A 20745-nucleotide genomic window follows, 5' to 3' on the forward strand; every position below is an offset into this window, starting at 1 on the left:
CAAATAACCACCAAATGGCTCTTATACCAAAGGGGGAAGCGCACATTAACTTAAAACAGTGAATATCAAAATATAAACTGAAAATATCAAAATATATATAAGGCGGTGTATAACCGACCAAGATATATATAGTAATAACAATTAAAATAACTGAATATTAAACTTGAATTAATAACATAAATTACAACTGAAAATAACTTACAAATTAATGTAACTGATATATGTCTGAAGTATACAGCATACTGATGTTGTATTACACTCAGAAAATAAAACTAGAACTGAACTGAATATTACAATATGAAACTGAGAAAAGATAATAAAGCCTGAATTCTCTCTGATGAAGCCTGAATTGCAATGAGACTGGGCATTGCCTTTATAACCGAGTTTTGTCACTGTTCGAGGTTGCTTCAACGCGAATTTTGGCTTTTGAAAAGTGACTTTTGCTTTTGACTGTAGATGAATATTAACTTTTATCGTGAATGAACAGTATCTTGTCAGGGTACTGTAGAAACAGTGATTCTGTCAACATTTACTGTTGAAACAGTGACTTTGACTGGTTACATGGCTTTCTTGACTTTAACTGTAGCAAATAGTAACTTTGACTAAATAGTAACTTTGACTTTTTTTGATGAATCCTTAGAAAGGGTCTTCAAAAGGATTTTGACTGTCTTGAAAGACAGAGTCATCATATAAGTTTACTTGGTAACTGGGAGTAACAGCAGAGGAAGCTTCTTCTACTACTTCCTCATCTCTGGATAGCACTTGAATGCGATCTGTTAATGAAGCTGCCATCTTCTTGAGTTCTTCAAGTTCGGAATTGGATGTAGTTTTTCGTGACTTTGTGGAAACAGCAGAACTAGTAGGGGAAAACTGTTTCTGTTGAATAACTAGCTTTGCAGGAGGAATGACTTGTGTTTGTGAAGTAACTTGGACTGTGAATTGCTTGGGGTAATCACCTTCAACATACCCAATAATCCTATCAAATTTGAAAATGTCCCACCATTTGACATAATGACAACGGATGATTATGTTATCCTGGATATCATATTGCCATTTGAATATCCATGGAACTTTGTATTTGCTGCAAAATAACAGAGAAGGACTGGAAATTGGGAACCATGTTTGCTAACTTTGTGGACAGTGAAAAAGTATTTGACTTCTTCTGTAAGGGAGAGAGGGAGGATCTCAGGAATAGCACCATGAAGAGACCACCATCTCAGGAACCAGGTAGGAATCTGACTTTTGAATTGACTATCAAAATTTAAAAAAAAAACCATGAATAAGTAAATGACTCATTTTGGTATAGGAGCACAAATGATCAGGCTGTCATGTAATCATAGTAGGTAAATTGGATAGTATGATCACGTAATGGCTGTGGTAGGGAAGGATGACTGCCCCATTCTTCCATGGAAATTATCCTACAGATGTACAGGAAATGGTAAATGACTTTGGTGGAATCATGTTTATCATAAGTAGTTTGGACTGTGACGGAGTTGGTATTGTACAGGATATCTCTGTAAAACCGAAGAGTTTTAAGAGGATGGCTTAGAGCATAGTGTAGGTTACTTGGGAAATAGGAACGAGCTAATTCAATTGGGTCTTTGATGTGACTTAGGTGTGGCTCAATATAAAACAAGGAATTAAGGGTTTTTTCGACATAGGGACTTAGAGGTTTCTTTGTTGTTGTGACTTGAACTTGGGATTGGGTTTGAAATTTTACTTGAACTTGAAAGAGGTCTGGTGGAGGATTGACCAGGGCAGACTTAAAGGTTGATGGAGAAGCAAAAGGTTGAAATTTGTTGGTAACTACTAGTGTAGAAGATTGTGCTTGTGACTGGGATCTGGTGACTGGGGCTTTGCCGGAGCAAATATCAAATGGTTTAACTAGTTGGGGCCTCAGGGGAGGCTGCTGGTCTGCAATCAGATTTCTGCAAGAATTCCCTTGTAAGAAAATCTGGAATAGAATTGTTACTTCCCTTGATATATTCTATATCAAAATCAAATATACTTAAAATAGCTTGCCATCGGGCAAAAATCTGTTTAGAAGCAATATTTTCAACATCTTTTTTTAAAACATATTTTGCACTTTAACAATCAACTCTGACTAAAAATTTTTGATTTAAAATATCATCATGAAATTTACTTATACATAAAACAATAGATAAAATTTCTTTTTTAATAGTACTATAATTACTTTGTGCTTTTGTCCAAATACTGGAATGGAATCGAACTAATTGTTCAGGTGCATTTAGACTGACTCGTTGTTTGAGGATGCCTCCATAACCAATGTCAGAGGCATCAGTTTTAATTATTTTGAAAGAATCAGTAGTAGGAATACCAAGACAAGGCAATGACTTGACATAACGCTTAATGAATTTAACTATATCAGTATGGACAGAGGTCCATAGAGGAGGTTTATTTTGAAGACGATCAAAGAGGGGCTTACATTGTTTGCGAAGATCTTTGTAAAAATCAGCAATGTAATTTAGAGACCCTAGGAATCGTTGGAGTTGTGACTTTTCTAAAATCTGGTCTGGGAATTTATCTGCAAATTGAAGAGACCTATCAATAGGACGGATCTGGCCTTGATAGATATGGTAACCTAGAAACCTGATATTGGTTTGAAATAACTTGATTTTTGTTACAGAAATGACGAGACCATTCTTTTGAATTATTGCCAGAAACGATTTCAAATGTTTCCAGTGTTCATCAATTGACTTCGAATAGATAAGAACATTATCAATATAGACAATGGAAAAATGACTATAAGGATTGAAAATATCATTCATTATATTTTGGAATTCACTATGAGCATTTTTCAATCCAAAGGGCATTACTTTCCATTCATAATGACCAAATGGAGTAGTAAAGGCAGTTTTGTACTTATCTTTCTTTCGAAGGCGAATCTGCCAAAATCCTGACTTCATATCAAATTTGGAGAAAATAACTGCTTGATTGAGGCGACTAATAAGATCTTTTTTATTGGGGATAGGGTACCTAATCCATTCTAAGACTTTGTTTAGAGGCTTGTAATTGATAACCAGCGAGGAACATCTCTTTCTATTTCAGAGTTTTTCTTAACATAGAAAGCTGGATGACCAAGGAGACTTGTTCTTTCTAATGATCTTTTTACGTAAAAGATCAGAGATTTCCTGTTTGCAAAATTCCATGACTTCAGGGCTCATTTGGATAGGCCTTACTTTAGTGGGAATGTGCCTTCTCTTAAAGCCTTTAATGTAAGGTAACTTCACAGAATGTCTTTTTCTATGCCAAAAAGCAGTTGGAAGATCAGAACAAACTGTATTTTTAATTTGTTGTTCAAAATCTTGAATTTTTGTTTGGAGCACTGGATCAACTAACTGATCATCAATGCGTTTGTAATTAACTTCTTCTTTTAAAAATATTAACTGCTGAGTTTTACTTTGAAGCAGATTTATGGATTTGGACACAGAGGAATCAATTACAGATTTTAATTCTTTCCTGGAAGGAGGACTTAGGAACTTGAACTGAACTTCATGTCCAAAAGGTCAAGTAACTAATCCTTCATTATCAGTAGTAAAGGGATAGAGGATGTAGATGAATGGAACTCCTAATATTAGCTTATCACTCATATTTTTTACCAAGACAAAGGATGTCTTAAAACATACATTGTTTGGGCAAATATGAGCTTTAGATAACTTATATTTTATGTCCATTTTACTTCCATTAGCTGAGCTTAGTCTTTCAGAGGTTTTCTCATAGTATTTAGTTGGTATGAGACTTTCCTGAATGCAGTTAAGATCAACTCCTGTATCAATTAAAGTAACGACTTCAAGTTTGAAATCTTTGTTGATAATAAGAGTAACTTTAGCATACCATTTTTGAAATGAAATGTAACTTAAGGTTTGGAGTTTTTTAAAAAATTCTGAACATCTTGAATGTTTAGAGGCTTTTGAATGATCAGAGGCTTCTTCATCAGATGATTCTTTTCCTGTGAGGGAAAAGGCAGGGTTCATGTTTAACTCCTGAATATTATTTTTCATAACTTGGTGTTCTAACTTGAGATTTTTAATCTCAGTTTTTATTACGTTAATTTCTGCTTGAAAGTCTTGAATAGTGACTTCTTTAGGCTTATTATTGAATTTTTCTAAAGTTTTATATAAACTAAAATTGGGTTTACTTACTGTTGAAGGTTCAGGTTCTGAGTTGCCTAATAATACCTTAAGGTTTTTAAGATATAAGGTTTTTAACTCAGGGTCATCTACTTTACTGATTAAATCAATAAGTAGATGTTCTTGTTCATCATTTTTTGTGAAAACATTAATTGACTTATTCGGATTGCAACAACTATCTTTACATCCTAAGGTAATGTTAGGAGAACTAAGAGAATTATCAGATGATTGAGAGGAAGAACTATTTTCAGGATCACTACTACTATCATCAGTATCTTTTAACTGGAGAATTTGGTAGATGGATTCTTTAACTTCATTGGAGATTTGTAACTAACTGATCTTTTTCTTTGCATAGCAATCTTTTGCAAAGTGACCTAGTCGACCACATTTGTAGCATTTGACTTTACTAACATCTGTGGTAGTGGGGGTATTTTTCTTAAAAGTCTTTTTATTAGATTTCTTCTTAGGTTTAGACCTTTGAGAATAATACTCGTTTTTGGGGAATACTGGTTTTCTATTTTTGTAGTGTCTACGACAACCTTTATAACCTTTCTTATGAGGTTTGGAGTTTTGTCTTGAGGGAGCTATAGGGGGAAGACCATATTGTTCACAAAAGGTTCCCATTTCATATTTGGCTCTTTTCCTATCATCTTGTAACTGGTTACTTATTTTTATGTTAATACACATCCTTAATCCTTCCTTTTGGATTAAGCTGATGATATTACCATAAGTAAGGTTATCATAATCAATACTATCTGTGGCTTTACTTAGAGTATCTCTAATCTTATGGGCAAAGAGATTGTGTAAACCATTAATGAATTTTTCTTTCCAGAATGGTTTGTTACTATCATCTCTAAGCATGACTCTGGATAAGAATACATCTTTATACCACCGAAAATCACTCATGGTTGGACAAGTGAGATTGGTAAGCTGGTCATGTATTCTGGAGGTGATATTACTTGGAGTACCAATGAAATGGTCAACTATGGTATATATTAATGTGTTAACTCCATCAGGGATACCACGTCCTATAGTTTCATCAAAGATAGGAAGAGCATTATTATCTCTTTAAACAGCATTTTTAATGTTATTACGAGATTCTTCAGTGAGATGTTTTTCCCACCAGGACTTCAACATTCCTGAGAATCCCGAAGTGAGCAGATCAACAATTTCTGGTTGACTTAGATTATAGGTAGTGACATAATTATTGGCTACCATAGATATATGACTAAGTTTATTAAGAATCTCTTGTTCAGATAATCCACCTATATTCCATTCATAGAGTTTATCTGAAGAAACAGAAAACTGATTTTGAATATTCTTTTCCTCAAATTGGAGGTCTGGAGGAGTGGGTCTAGGACACCAATTTTTGGTGAGACTGGTAGGTTTGACTCTTATGTTGGTAAGACGATTGAGTTCAAAATTGGAGAAAGCAGTTTTAATTTGCTGAATATCAGAAGGGTAACTAGTAGAAGAAGAACTATCAGAATTATCAGGATCATTCATGACAGTGAGAATTTTCTCATCTTTTTCTTCTTTGACTTTGGCTTTACCTTTTTCAAGGGACTTGAGAATAGATTCAATTTGATTGATTACATAAGGGTCTGGCAAGGCAGGTGGAAGACCTTTCCTGTTTGTGGGCATGGAAATAATGGGTGTTTCTATGGGATGAGTAATAGGAGGCTTGACTGCAAGTTTTGGAGACTGAGTTAGAGAGAGCTCAATCCTGTCAAGTTGGTTATCAATGGTGTGTAAATATTGGTTGGTGTAATTATTTTGTTCAATTATTTTTCTGGTATTGGAATTAGCTGAGGTACTGGTTTTTAAAGGAGAAGCAGCGATTTCAGTTCCCATGTGATCAAGAATTACATTCTCCAAAGGAGGATGGGAAGAGGAAACTGTAGTTGTATCAGAAGTTTTCCAATTAACTTTGGTGAAGACATTGACTTGATTATAACAATTTTCCAGATAATCAAAAATTTTGATTTCTAGTTGATATTCTGTCATAAATCTTTGCCAATAATGGAGAACCTGTTGTTGTTCTTTGACAGTATGATTTTTGCGAAAGGATTTTCGATTTTCTTATTACTAGGGGAAGAGTATTCATTATGTAATTTTGAAAGATTATATCTAAAAGGTTTACTTATGGTAGTTAACTGAGGGTTTATTGTGTTAAATTCGCCTATAAGATCAGAAGGAATAGGAGAGGTAGGCTCAGATTTATGTTTAGGAGGAACATAGCAAGGGTGAGCAACTTGTTCTTCGATTTGAATTCCTTTTAACTTCGTGTCCTGTGGTTGCGGATGGAATCTAGAATTTTTTTCTTTCTAGAGGAGGAATTTCACTTTCTCTGTCCATTAGATGTACATCAGATCTAATGGAAGAAGTAGAGGGGCGAGATCGAGTCAGAAGGCGTTGTTCATCAAAACTTATTCTGACTGTTCCGTCAATAAATTCCTAAACTCTATCAAGGTGACTAAAATCATTTTGTATTTTAACTGGATGGTTTTCATTCTCAAGAACCCATTTATTGAGTAAAGAAATGTCTTTCCAGGCTATAGTTTTCTTAAATTGAATATTAGCATCTGGAGTGCTACTTTCAATGAGTAGGGTATGACCTTTGATATCTTTCTTAAGGGTGTTGACATTAAGGTTGGTTTTTCTGGTTTTGTAATAGATTCTGTAGATCATACCTAAGGGTTGTGATCCAGGGAGCATCTTGTAACCAGAAATTTTAACATTAAGGGTTAAAGCTTTTAGTAGATGGGGATCAGTGAGACTGAGAGTAACATCAGGGTAACAATTGAAATGAACTGGACCATTACAGAGACTTGTTTCAACTATTCCCAGAAGACTATCATTGTAATCTAGGAATCTAGCATCACGAAGGGCTAAGAGGACCGAGGTATTAAGACCAACATTAGTGAATGGGTTGACTGCCACTTGGACTAGACCTACGTGTATAAAGTTGTACCCACGATCTCTGTGACTTTTGATTGCTTGAGCTGTGAATAACTGACATTTTTCATGTTCCTTAGACAATGAATAAATTTGTTCTACGGTTTTGACTGTATAATCACTAAGGAAGGTTGACTTAAAGAAACTGGTTTTGTAAATTTCTCTGGTTGGAATCCTGGGGATGTTCCAATCACTAAAATCTAGACTAACATCTTCAACTCAGTAATTTTCTTCATTAACTATGTTTGGAATTGGAAGAAGACTAGTACTGGCTCTGGATCTGGAGCTCATAGAGGAGGAAAATCTAAATAACCTGTTCATGTTTGCTTGACTCTCACTATGCTTGATAGGTTGACTAGTTAAAACAGACTATCTTCATGGTTCTCTCTTAGTGGTATCTAAATCCTATCCACGCGCTCATCCGCTCATGCCGCACCGCTCAGGCCTCTCTTGGGTCTTACTGTTTGGATCTAGGACTTACTGTTTGGATCCGGACTCACAGGAAGGGAAATAGAATAACAAAGTGAGAAACAGTGAATAGAATGTTAAAACTGAATCAACAGATCAATATAAGAAAGAAAAGAAACAGTATAGATTACACAAATAACCACCAAATGGCTCTGATACCAAAGGGGGAAGCGCACATTAACTTAAAACAGTAAATAGCCATTTGGTGGTTATTTGTGTAATCTATATATATATATTCAAGATGAAGGATTGGAATTAAAGTAAATACGGTTAAAACACAGACATACTAGCAGTAACCTCTACCTTTACCCTTAAATAGTTGGGTATTAAAGAGAAGCAGGAAATGGACAAGCAGACAATACGGCATCATAACTCCTCTCCAAACCAGCAAATCCAAATTTGGGAGCTTTATTACTTTCTAGATTTATTGCAAAATATTAATTTTATTTTTTGATACATATAACTACTTTCAAGTAGCTTTATCAGATTTGGAATTATTTGATTGTAATTTTTTTTTCTAAAAATAAAAAATAAAAAGCAGCAGCAGCAGCCATAATTATCACAGTAAAACACACTACTAACGAAGTATCAGAAAACATTGAAGAAAGGCCTGCAATTGCATCCTGTTCTCAAAGATTGCATACTGGGTAAGAACACAAACATATAGTATAAAACAATATATATTACAATCAAATACAAAATGATATACCATGTTCAAAGATTACGAGAAAGGCAGCCCCAAAATTTGAAGTACCATTGTACAGTAAAATCATAATGAGTGTTACACACACACAAACACGCAGACAGACAGAGAGAGAGAGAGAGAGAGAGGCAGACGACTTTGAATGCTCGCAATGAATTCAGGTTACTACTATAAAGAATCATTAATGCATGCATATGGCACAGACAATGACAATTGGTTTCCTATCCTCCAATTTATTCTCCTGTTTATGCGAAAGCACATGGATGCTACTATTCCGCAACATGTCCTGCTACAAATTTACATGGAACTCAGGCTCACCCTCCTATCCTACTTTAATCTTCTCTCATCATCATTATGGACATTACCCTACCATGACCTTTCTTCACACCTAGCTTTTCCTTATGCTATTAATTTCACATCAGTCACGTGATGGCCCATGTGAGCTAGATATCTCAATTCATTATTAATGCCCTAACCCCACTCTCTCTCTCTCTCTCTCTCTCTCTATATATATATATGAAAAAATACAACATATATATATGTTGCATACACATCATACCTAGACATCATGTTTTTACATGGACACCCCCATGGGACTTTACGTAATTTCATTATACATCAATACACAAACACAGGTGTGTGTGTGTGTGTGTGTGTCATCAAAAACAAAAGAGAGCAGCTACAACGAAAAGGAAATGGAAAGAATGATCAAATAGCTGGCCATTTCATAGAAAAGAAGTAAACACAGCGAAAGAGATTTCATAGAGGATGATAGTAACGTAGAAGGCGACTTTCGAAAAGAAAAGAGAAGAGGCTTTGATGATCAAACCACCAACCACCGACAGCGAAAATAACTGATGCCTTCAACTCAATGCCCATACCTTAAATGCATGTGGCAATGGCCCCTGGAAATTGTCCTTTTGAGACATCCTCTGCCATCTTGTACATTGACATGGTAGCAGAGACGCTTTAGCTTAATTTCGTACCCAACTCTTGGTTGGAATGATGTAGATGCCCAGCCTAGCACTACAACAACAAAAGGGTCAGTTAGGTGCGATTTAAACGGACATGAATAGGGACTGCAACAAATGTCATTTTGGCCAAGTAAGGCAACAATGGAGTAAGTGTCTTCTAATACTACAATTGCAAAGACGAGAGAGAGCGCCACATATCTCCAGTGTTTCTGTGGTGTTTCTACCCTCAAACTGAAAGCTGTATGGAGCACAATTTGATACCATCAACAAATGGTGTAGTATGGTTTTAGAGTCACAGAACAAAACCAGACAGATCATATCTTCTTTGTTCGTGTTACTTTTCTAGTCGTAGTCACCCTATTGGTATAAAGACAAACATCAAGAAACAAAAAATGGAAGACATTGGCCCCTTTTGTTTGCTCACCACAACCCAAAAATTATGGAGGAACCATGTTCATTTTTTCGGGTAATACGTACCATCACTCATAGTAGCAGTTAGTAGACTCCTTGACGAGAAGAGTCTCAATACAATTAGCCTTGCCCCTTTGAGAGAAGCACAAGTCCGTTGATAGGAGAGTGAGTGAAAAATGCAAAGAGGGAGAGATCAAAGCAAAATGTTGGATTTCTCCAATGTTCATGCTTTCTTTCGAATTAACCACTGGCTTCCACAAGTATGTTTGTGGGTGGTGTGTTGAGGTGGGGGGGGGGGGGGGGGGTGGGGCGTAAAAAATCAGGGAGGGAAAGAAAAAAGAAAAAAGAAAAACTTCAAACCACCATATAACAGCCTAAGAACAAAACAAACACAACCATATAACAACAATGGTTAGAAGTTCATGACTTCTACCGTCTATGGTCACTGATACATTCACTGATACATGCACCCAACTATAATATGCAAAATCCTATAATTAATGTTCAAAATTTGGGAATAAGACAATGCCTGGCAAAGTGAACGGCCCAAAAAAAGAATTCAGAAAGTCAGGAGCCTCTCCAGTTCAAACCCTTTACTCAAATGCATCATCATCGTCATCCGGGAGGGGTTGACTAGCCGCTGCCACAAGCTCAGCCTCATGCCTGTAAAAATTTACAAAAGGAAATTTTAAGAGAATATATTCAACTATGAACTATCTAATGATTAAAAACTATTAGAGATACAAAATTAAATAATTCATAGAACTATTAGGTCATTGTATTTCTCCAATTACGTTCAGCCAAAGCTTTTTCAATTTCTTACATACAATTTTTTTAAAAAGAAAAAGAGGATATATATATATATATATATATTTATATATAATATCCACTACCGATACGTGATGCAAGAAAAAACTGAATCGACACCTCTTTTATTTATTCTGAACTTGTTTGTGGTTGCTTGGAGCTTCGGGATTTTCCTTTGAAATTGCAATTCAGCTTCACTGTTGGCTTTTGGTTCGAGTCTGGACCAGTACTTGTGCTAAGGCAGTAGCTTTTCAATCTGGTTCACCTTATTTTTTTTGTCTAAATTTTGTTCATGGCTGACAATAACCACAATCTTATTTTCGGGCTAGTTCTCGTGGTTCCCGTGGTGGTGGCTATCCTAGTGGACGACATGAGAAGAAATGTAAACCACTACAGCCTTGTGGCATTTCTGGACTTGTAGTTTCTAATTCTGGTTCTCGTGATACACTCATTACTCAACTTAGCAAGCTTATTCAGACTTTGCAAACTACTTTTCCATCCACTTCTATTGCTACCTTGACTAATTCAGGTAACATTGCATGTGCGGCTCAATCCTCTCCGACCTTGGTCATTGACTCTGGAGATAGCTCACATATGTCGGTACATCATCACTTTTCTCTGATTTAAATCCTATTAATCATCACATTGTTTTAGCTGGTGATTCCTCGTGCCATATCCTTGGGAAGGGTGTCCTTCACCCTACCAATTCGTTAACATTATCTTCCAGTCTTTATGTTCCTAATTTTCTTTTTAATTTGTTTTTTGTAAGTCAATTGACAATAAAATTACACTGTTCCATAATCTTTTCTCCCACTTCACGTGTTTTCAAAACCTTGGGGCAAAGAAGGTGATTGGTTCGAGGCATGAGGAGAATGGGTTACATTATCTGAATCCTAGTTGAACCTTAGCCTGGCTTGCCATCAACTTTGAGTGCGACAGTGATAGAGAACAGTGGCAGCAGCCTTTTAAGGTATATAAAAGGCGTGGCAAGGAGGGTTCTAAGGCTCAAACCTTAATTTGGCACATGCTAGACAATGGGTCCACTTGGAGTCTTGCATAATTAGGGGGGTTTGGTCAAATTGCATAATTATGGTAGCTTGCATCAATTTCAATCAAATTACATCCGTCCATAGTAATTACTTTTATTATATAGTCAAATATTGAATACCTCAATTACGGGGTGATTACTTTTATTATGCTATAGAGTCAACTTTTGATTACCTCAATCATGGGGTAATCTGAGGGTCATAAGTTGCTATAAGAAGGGTATGATGTAAACTTGCTGAGGCAGTCAAGGAATGAATAAAAATATCTTTGAGATTTCTTTGTCAGTGATTCACAATTTGTGAGGGTGTGAGGCCTTCTCTAGGTGTGATACCTGGACCTGTTGGTGTGATTCCAGTAGGTTTTTGTTGTTTTCAATCCGTTCTCTCTACTAATATTTTGAACCATAGCTCTGTTTATTTTAATTAACAACCACTTCTCCTTTGGTTTTCTACATTTCTACTATCAAACTCCAAATTTCTGCCCTAGTTCTTGAACTTTCAGACCCTGAATTCTTTGAGTTCTTAGCTATTTAAGGCTGCTCTCTTGTCCTACATCATACAGTCTCTCCTCTTCAGTGGCATTTTCGTTTGGGTCATCTATTTTTAGCAGAGTTGCGGTTAGCTAATCTTATGTAATTCATATCTCTGTTCTCGACTGTGAAGCTTGTCAGTTGGGCTAGCATCATCGTAGTTCCTTCCCAAATCGTTGTCATAGACGTTAAACCGAGTCCTTTGATTTAGTCCACAAGGACATCTGGGGTCCTAGAACCGCCAGTATGAAGAGATTCCTCAATTTTGTGATCTTTGTTGACAATTACTCTCAAATGATATGGTCATTTTTTATGAAAGAGATATCTAAGTTACCTTGTATTGTTGCTAAATTTTACAATGAAATTCTTACTCAATTTGGTAAGCACATTAAAATTATTCGATCTAATAATGCCTTATATACACGGCTTATTTTATAAAAACCTTTTGTGCTGATCGTGGTATCATTCATCAGACCAGTTGTGCTCACACTTCTCAACAGAATGGTGTTGCTAAGCAAAAGCATAGCCATTTGTTGGACGTTGCTCGTACTTTTTTTATTCAATATGCAAGTGCCAAAACATTTTTGGGATGATGATGTTCTAACTGCTTATTATCTCAATAATAATCGCATGCCCTTTGCAGTAGTGAATAACCAAACTTCTATTTCTCTTTTATTTCCTGGTGTCTCTCCTTTTCAACTCATTCCTCGTGTCCTTGGTTGTGTAGACTCTGTTCATATCTTGGATCGTGGTCGAGACAAACTATCACCGCGTTCTCGTACATGCGTTTTTCTTCGATATTCTCATTCTTAAAAAGGGTACCGTTGTTATAGTCCTGAATCTCAGTGATACTGTGTAAGTGCAGAAGTTACCTTTTTTAAGTCCCATGCTCTCTTTTCAGCATCTCGTTAGCATTTGTGAGGGGAAGCATTCCATATCTTCTCTTACCCTTCCAATACCATTGGATTCACCTTCTAATCGTCGTTTGCCTCCGAAGTCATTGGATCCATCTTCTAATCCTCCTTTTCAGGTTTATCAACGATCTCAATCTTGTCCCGTTGTTTTGTTTCTTATAGTCTAGATATGACCTCTCAACCATCTTCCACTTTCTCCTTGGCACCCATCAGATTCTCCTTTCTTTTTCTTCCCCTCCTCCTCTCTAACCCAAAACACATTGTTATTCGCTTTAACTAAAATCATTTTTAATAACCTCATCCCATGTTATTTTTGGTAGCCCACTCTGCCTCTTGCCTTCTATTACAACTAGTCTTCCTCTTTTGACTAGAGCATAACTAGGTCTCCGATTAACCCAAACCATTTAAGTTTACTCTCTCAAATTTTCTCATTAATGGGTGCTACACCTATTTGTTTTCTCACACTTTCATTGACCAATACATGAAATGTGAAAATGTTCTTTATGTGAACATTTGCACTTTCGTGTGTTCTACATACATATACAGATAATTCTAATAAGTATAATATAGTAACTTAATTTTTCCAAAAGACCTAGTGATTGCTTAATAATGCATTATTTATTATCTATAAATGGAATCATGGTGGTTCCTCCATAGGTTATTGAATAAACTAAATAGGAAGATAAACTTGTAGCTCATTTTATCAACAAAAAACTAGGTTAATGACTCAAAGGACCAAATCACAAGAACCAAGTGTTCTTGATCATCTCCTGAACTATTTATTGTTAATTGCGCACAAATACATGATCACATTTCACTTATCAAAAAATATATATATATGATCACATTTCACAATTTATCTCTACCACTTCTAATTTAATAAAATGTGATTTTGTAATACAATTTTCATGTCAATTTTTTATATAAAAGCTTTTGTTTTTAATAAGTGATTTTTTTATATAAAAGCTATCGATCACCCATCACAATCCCTCCAAATAAATTCAATACCAGGATTTTAAGTATGATTACTCTTTACACAAGTAGCACAATCATGTTTCATTTTGATCAATTTCAAGGTTAGCAGTTTTAGGAATGAGCTCTCTAAAGAATCAGGTTGTTTGCTTTTGTTGTGCTAATAAAGTTAATTCAAATGATTACTTTCCATTTATAATTTTTTTAATATGACACAGCTGCAAGTTTAAGGACTTCCAGTGATCATTACAGCTGCTTATTATTAGAGTTGACTACAAAATCTAAGAACAAGTATAGCAGATTTTGTGGGAACAAAGTTCTTACTGTTGTTGTGCAGCCATGTCTATGTGTACTTCTGGAGGAGCGAGTGCAGGAGACTCCACAAAATGGAGATTGGGATCCCTAACAGCACAAAAGCAATTACCAACATTTGGTATGATCCAGAGTAATTGAAAACCAAAAGCAAAATACTATATAATTTTCTTACCCCGCAAGCTTCCTGGCAAGGTACAAGAAAGGTTTCTCAAAATTGTAGTTACTTTTAGCGGATATCTCATAGTACTGAAGATTTTTCTTCCTGTGGAATGTAACCTGCTTTGCCTTAACCTGCCTGTTCTTCACATCAACCTTGTTTCCGCAAAGAACAATGGGTATATTTTCACAGACACTATGATTGCCACAAAAAAAAAAAAGTCAACGATCGTAATCATTATTTAGGAATCAAAAGGGAAGATCAACTACATCACACTTAGAATCCAGAAGAAAGTCATTTCAAAATTTTATTTCACACACCGGCAAAGATCTCTGTGCCATGTGGGCACATTCTTGTAGGTCAACCGGGCAGTAACATCAAACATAATTATTGCACATTGCCCATGAATGCTGCAAATAGAAAAAGGAGCGTTAAATCAATAATCACAAAGAACAATGATATAAGAGGGGAAATAAATGTTTCCATGCGGTAACACCCTACACCACAATTGAGCATGAAATTGATGCGACAACATGGAAGTATTACAATAAATTTTAATCAAAACAATTTAACAATGCAGCTAAAATAGGTAATAAAATTGTAGTCATCTCAAAAAAATTGATGAAATTTACATAAATTCAAAATGAAATAAGAAATGGGGAAATAAATTCACAAATGAAATAATAATCATAATAATAATAATAAGGGTAAATTGCACTCACCCCCCCTGAACTCTCAGTCAACGCCACTCAACGCACGGTCAACACACAAATTTACAATAACATCTTCTGAGGTTTCAAAAGTCATATTTACCCTCAGGTAAAAAAATAACCCTCATCATATTATTCTGTAATCCCCTCTCATCCACCACCGCCACACACACACCACCACAACCACCGCCACACCCACCACAACCACCGCCACGCCAAAGACGCCACACCAAACACACCTCCGGACTTGCCCAAATGCTTGTTGTGTCATCGTCACACAAATCCCCTCTCAGGCTCTCAACCACCACCACCGCCGCCACACACACCACCACCACAACCACCGCCACACCAAACACGCCTTCGGACTAGCCCAAATGCTTCGCGACGGAGCAATTGTCGAAGTCACCAACTCCGACCAGGCCAAGATCGCCGAATCTGCCGAAGCTTGCTATGTCATCGTCACACAGCCCTTTCAATGAGGCATTGCTCACATGCATGACCCATTTCTCATCAAAGAAATCAATCGAGCAGTATACCTCCAACGGTGGCCGTAGCGGAGGCGGTGCCAACACCACCACAGTCTATGCCTCTGTTGATGTGACAAAGGTTGAATCAACGTTGCTAGTGCACACTTCACCCAATCTCCTTCAACGGCTCCGATTCGAACCAAGGAGTTCGTCATCGGCAGCATTCAATCCTTCAACGGCTCCGATCTGATCTTGCGGCCTGACAGTCATCGAACGGCTGGGAGATTTGGATATGTCGATTGAGAATCGAACGGATGACAATGTCAACAAGAATCCATTAAGGTTCAATCTGGTGCCACACCGTGGTGGGGAGTCCACCGGACTGGCTTTGTGCCGCCGCGACACTTTGGGGGTGATGGTGATCGTGCTGATGGAATGAAGGAAAGGGTGGATTAATGAGTCAAAGGGCATTTAGGTCATTTTATAATTAAAAACTAATTGTTGACACTAACTAATGGGCATTTAAGTCTTTTTAAGTTCGGGAGGGGGTGTGTATGCAAGATTTTGAAAGCTTAAGGGTGTCAATGTAAACTCGCGTTGACTGTCCACTGAGTAGCGTTGACCGAAAACTCAGGGGGTGTGAGTGCAATTTACCCTAATAATAATCATAAACATTATTATTATTAGGCTTTATTTCTCTCAGCACATAATACCCATAAAAAAACAATAGAACAGTATGTCAGTATCGCAATTATGACACCAAATATCAAATGAAAAATAGAACAATAGAAGGATAGTTACTGTCCTACCCAAGTTGTAACCACTTCATCAGTAATTTCAGCATGAGACAGAAATTTGGATGGGATGAATCATGCAACAGAGAAAAATGATATTGTGACAACCCAATATAAAACCACAATTAGATCACCATTCCAGTCATTCAGAGCAAGGGAAATACCATATAATCCATTTCTTTGGCTTCTCAATGAAATGATTAAATGATTAACAACCATTTGAATACATTTTCCAATTGCTCGTCACTAATCTATTAAACCTACAACATTGCTTTTTAAATATCAGTCTGAACATTCCTGACCGAATATCTTGTAACAAGAAACAAAAACGAAAAGAGAAGGGGAAAAGAACCCATAACAGGCCTCATTCCACAAGAAGGTAAATTAGATCCTCGCAATTTGAGTTCCATCTAGATACTTTTGTTGAAATCAACTGATATTTTCTCTTTCGAAAAGAACATTAATACATAAATTAGCTATGGCAGTTCATGAGCTGAGATAGTGAGATACTGGCCAGTATTTGATCAATTAATTGATGAACTGAGATTTTGGCTTTTTTCACACCTGGTGCAAGAAACCCAATTTACCAGATGTTAACAGTTAGAAGCACACAAAATTTGTCATTTGCCTCGAGAGGGAACCACAATTCAACCACCCACGACGCGAATTTACTATATGTTCATCAGACCATCGAATAAAGTTTTACCAATAACAGCTTCCCTAGCATCACAAGATTAGTTACTTTTAATGTATAAAATAAAATGTTTCATTTATTGTAAAGTTCAGATTCCAAAAAGATAAACTGGCCCTATTTACCAGATGTTAACAGTTAGAAGCACACAAAATTTGTCATTTGCCTCGAGAGAGAACCACAATTCAACCACCACGACGCGAATTTACTATATTTTCATCGGACCATCGAATAAAGTTTTGCCAATAACAGCTTCCCTAGCATCACAAGATTAGTTACTTTTAATGTATAAAATAAAATGTTTCATTTATTGTAAAGTTCAGACTCCAAAAAGATAAACTGGAGCTCTTTACAAAATATGCAATCGTATTTTAAATTCACACTTTCCCTCCCTCCCAACCACTGATACCCCAATTTTCACTCCGTATACATGCCAAGGTTCTATATCTAATACCAATGATTTTAGAATCAACTGCATGATATTATGATGCACAGTTAGCAAACTTAAAAAACAGATTATCAATTCCACTTATCCAGAGCAAAAGGAATGAAATGTACTCCATTAAGATTGACATGCAATAGTCAAGGTATTCAACAAGAGTAGAAGACCACATTGTAGTAACTTGTGATACTCGTCTTATACATTGAAATGCACTCAAATTCCTAGGAGATTTGTAGTCAGGAAAATCCCAATAATCCTAGGCAATGTAGCTGTAAAATTTGGTAGAAGTTAAAATAGAGTGAACAATTCCCAAATACAGATGAAGAAACAATTCTTTCCTTTGTAAGAGATGGTGGTGGGGTGAGGTCATATAGCAATGTTGCCCCATAAGTCCATGTGAGAAAAGCAGCAAGAGAATCCCTTATAACTAACATACTCTTATACATTTTCTCAAATAAACCCTGACAATTAATCATTGATTGTCCAACACTAGCAATATCAAGATCTCAACACTAAACAAAAAAATGACTTAGCTTCTTCTTATCAAGCATATCATTAGCACACATACAATACTGACCAAGTTATTATACATTTGAAACCACGGTGAGTGCCATAACTTACTACCTTTTAAGGTCCTGTGTGTGTCATAACATTTTGAAGTCTTACAGTTACACTGCAGAACGAAACATCAACTACAGACCATGTATTGTTTTAATTATTTATCTGGATTGCATGTTTATGGTACATAGGACTTAAATTTAGCTCATAATTAGTATTTGGTCAGGATTTATTCTTTTTATTTGTTTCTGTTTGTTTAAAGTAATGCAGATTCATCTTGCTTGCTTGACCATGTTATTATACATTCATGCTGTCCTTGTTTGTACTTCGGTTCTTTTCTTTTCCCTTTGTGTTTGTGAATGTATATAAGTTAATATTAAGATGCCACTATAATAGTGCTCTTGAGACACTGCTAACTAGGTATTGCCCTATTGTTATATCAGGGTTTGGTGTTGTTATCGCTATCCTCTTGGCTTTTCATGATCAAACATGTGGATTATGATGATGCTGAACAAATTTGCAAGCCCTCTTCTTCAATTGGAGTTCCCATATTTTACTTAGCTTTGCACTTGGCGGCCATTGGGTATTAGGGCACCAAACCCTGTAGATGCCCAAAATAAAAATTGGGCTATAATAGCAAACCATGTCGATGCCCAAAATCCCAATGTCCATTTACATTTCATAATAGACCAAAATGGTACTCGAGAATAGAGACCCAACATTGACTGCAAGATAGAAGTAGAAGTAAATAACATGGTCAAGCAAGCAAGATGAATCTGCATTACTTCAAACAAACAAAAACAAATAAAAAGAAGAAATCCTAACCAACTACTAATTATGAGCTAAATTTAAATCCCATGTACCATAAACATGCAACCCAAATAAATAATAACACCAATGCATAGTTTGGCATTGATGTTTCGTTTTGCAATATAACTGTCAGACTTCAAAATGTTATGGCACAATAGGTGCTTAAATGGTAGTAAGTTATGGCACACACCGCGGTTTCGAATACCACAGTAGTCAAGCACCTTATGGAGCTTGGTTGGTTGTGAGGGTGTTCGAGCCATGATAACTCCAAACCAAACCATAAAAGGTATCATTAGGGGAAACATATAAAACCCACTTACAAGTTTTTTGATAATTGATAAGGAACAGCTAAATATAGACAAATAAAATGCTATCTAAATGTAAAATAGTAGTCGCTGACAAAAACCACTTACTAGTAACCATCTCTAAGGCCACCAAATTTCTCTTGCCCTGCAGTATCCCAGCAGTAAAATCGAATTTTCCCACAATTTGTGAAGAAGTCCAGTGGGTGCACTTCAACGCCAATGGTTGCTGCACCCAAAGAAATACATATCAAAACAATACACACGCATGTTGAAAACAAAAAACAAAAAGCCCTCAAAAGGAGAGGACAGAATCATTATGTTCCTTCTCCAATTAAAAATACAACCATGAATAAATAATGAAACAATTAACAACAGGACCATAACTAAGAGGGCACAACAAATTCCTTACGTTCATATTTCTTCTCAAATTCACCAGTGAGATGCCTCTTCACAAATGTTGTTTTCCCTGCATAATTAAAAACACTCAGCATCATTTAAACCACTGTCTCGAAACCAAATATATCAAACATCTGAATGCCCAGTTGTTTCCAAATAGAAAGTAAACATGTAAATTTCTTCTGGGTTGAAAAAAAATTGATAATCCTTCAACTCATTTGGATTTCTACAAAAATTGAGGTAGATGAAAAAACGCTTCTTGAAAATGATTTCACATTGACACTTTCCTCTTGCTTCCCTCATTTTTCTTGGGAAATCAAACAGATTGTTAACGCTCCAATGATGTCAACAAGTATTCTACTGGGAAGATTAAGTAAAGTATTCAATTAGCTGAATTAGGTTTTTTTTTTTTTTCCTCGGTGAGTAGCTTTGACTATGAATATATCACAGAAAAGGCAGTCCATGCTAAAATTTTACATGAATTTTTTCCCTCAAAGTCTCTACTGCACTGTCTAGGGGAACAAATATGAAGATTCCAAATGAAAGAATAAATAATCTATAAATCAATTACCAGTTCCTCCATCACCAACAATCACAAGCTTGAAGCTCGGATAATCAACAGTCTGTTGATTAGGTAAAGCCTGCGAACCAAAAAAAAAAAAATCAAGAATTAGAATAAGGAAAAAATACATAAACCTAGAACATTTGCTTTAAAAATAAATATATAAACCCTAAGACTCCATTCCCATGCATATATAAAATTAAAAATATAAAAATAAAAGGAAATTTTTTCAATCAAAACAAGCAGATCGAAATCAAAATACGAGAGCAAAGATAATAAATGCAAACCCTAGACCATAATCCTCAGCGAAAGAGCATGATATCAACAACATCGTAGGGTAGAGTGAGAAAACGATTGAAAACTGGAGAATTGCAAAGAAACTAGAAGAGAGACTATAATTGAAACATACCATTTGATTTAATTATTTGTCTGCCAAGAGTTTCTCCGCACACTGCAGAGAGACAGCGGCAAAGTGTAAGAGGGTTTAATATAAAGACAGGAGAGCTTTAAGTTGACGCCACTCTCTCTCTCCATCAGATATTTCAGCACCTGTTTTTCTTTTTTTCTTTTTCCATTTTTGGCCCTTGTACAATTCTGTCAAGCT

General features: G+C 36.0%; 1 protein-coding gene across 1 annotated transcript; it reads right to left on the reverse strand.

Annotated features, from left to right (window-relative positions):
- Nucleotides 1–10040: 10040 nt before the first annotated feature.
- On the reverse strand, nt 10041–20704 carry LOC132279973 (GTP-binding nuclear protein Ran-3-like). Its single transcript, XM_059782059.1, has 8 exons — nt 20551–20704; nt 20151–20220; nt 19593–19649; nt 19292–19409; nt 14727–14816; nt 14422–14601; nt 14259–14336; nt 10041–10328 (listed from the first exon to the last, which is right to left on the reverse strand). Exons 1-8 carry the CDS (start codon nt 20551–20553, stop codon nt 10259–10261), a joined length of 666 nt encoding a protein of 221 aa, XP_059638042.1. The 5' UTR covers nt 20554–20704; the 3' UTR covers nt 10041–10258.
- Nucleotides 20705–20745: the final 41 nt, after the last annotated feature.

Source organism: Cornus florida, unplaced genomic scaffold (assembly GCF_030987335.1).
Source record: "Cornus florida cultivar Cherokee Brave unplaced genomic scaffold, ASM3098733v1 CherokeeBrave_3.0.0_Hap2_Chr10, whole genome shotgun sequence".
NCBI lineage: Eukaryota > Viridiplantae > Streptophyta > Magnoliopsida > Cornales > Cornaceae > Cornus > Cornus florida.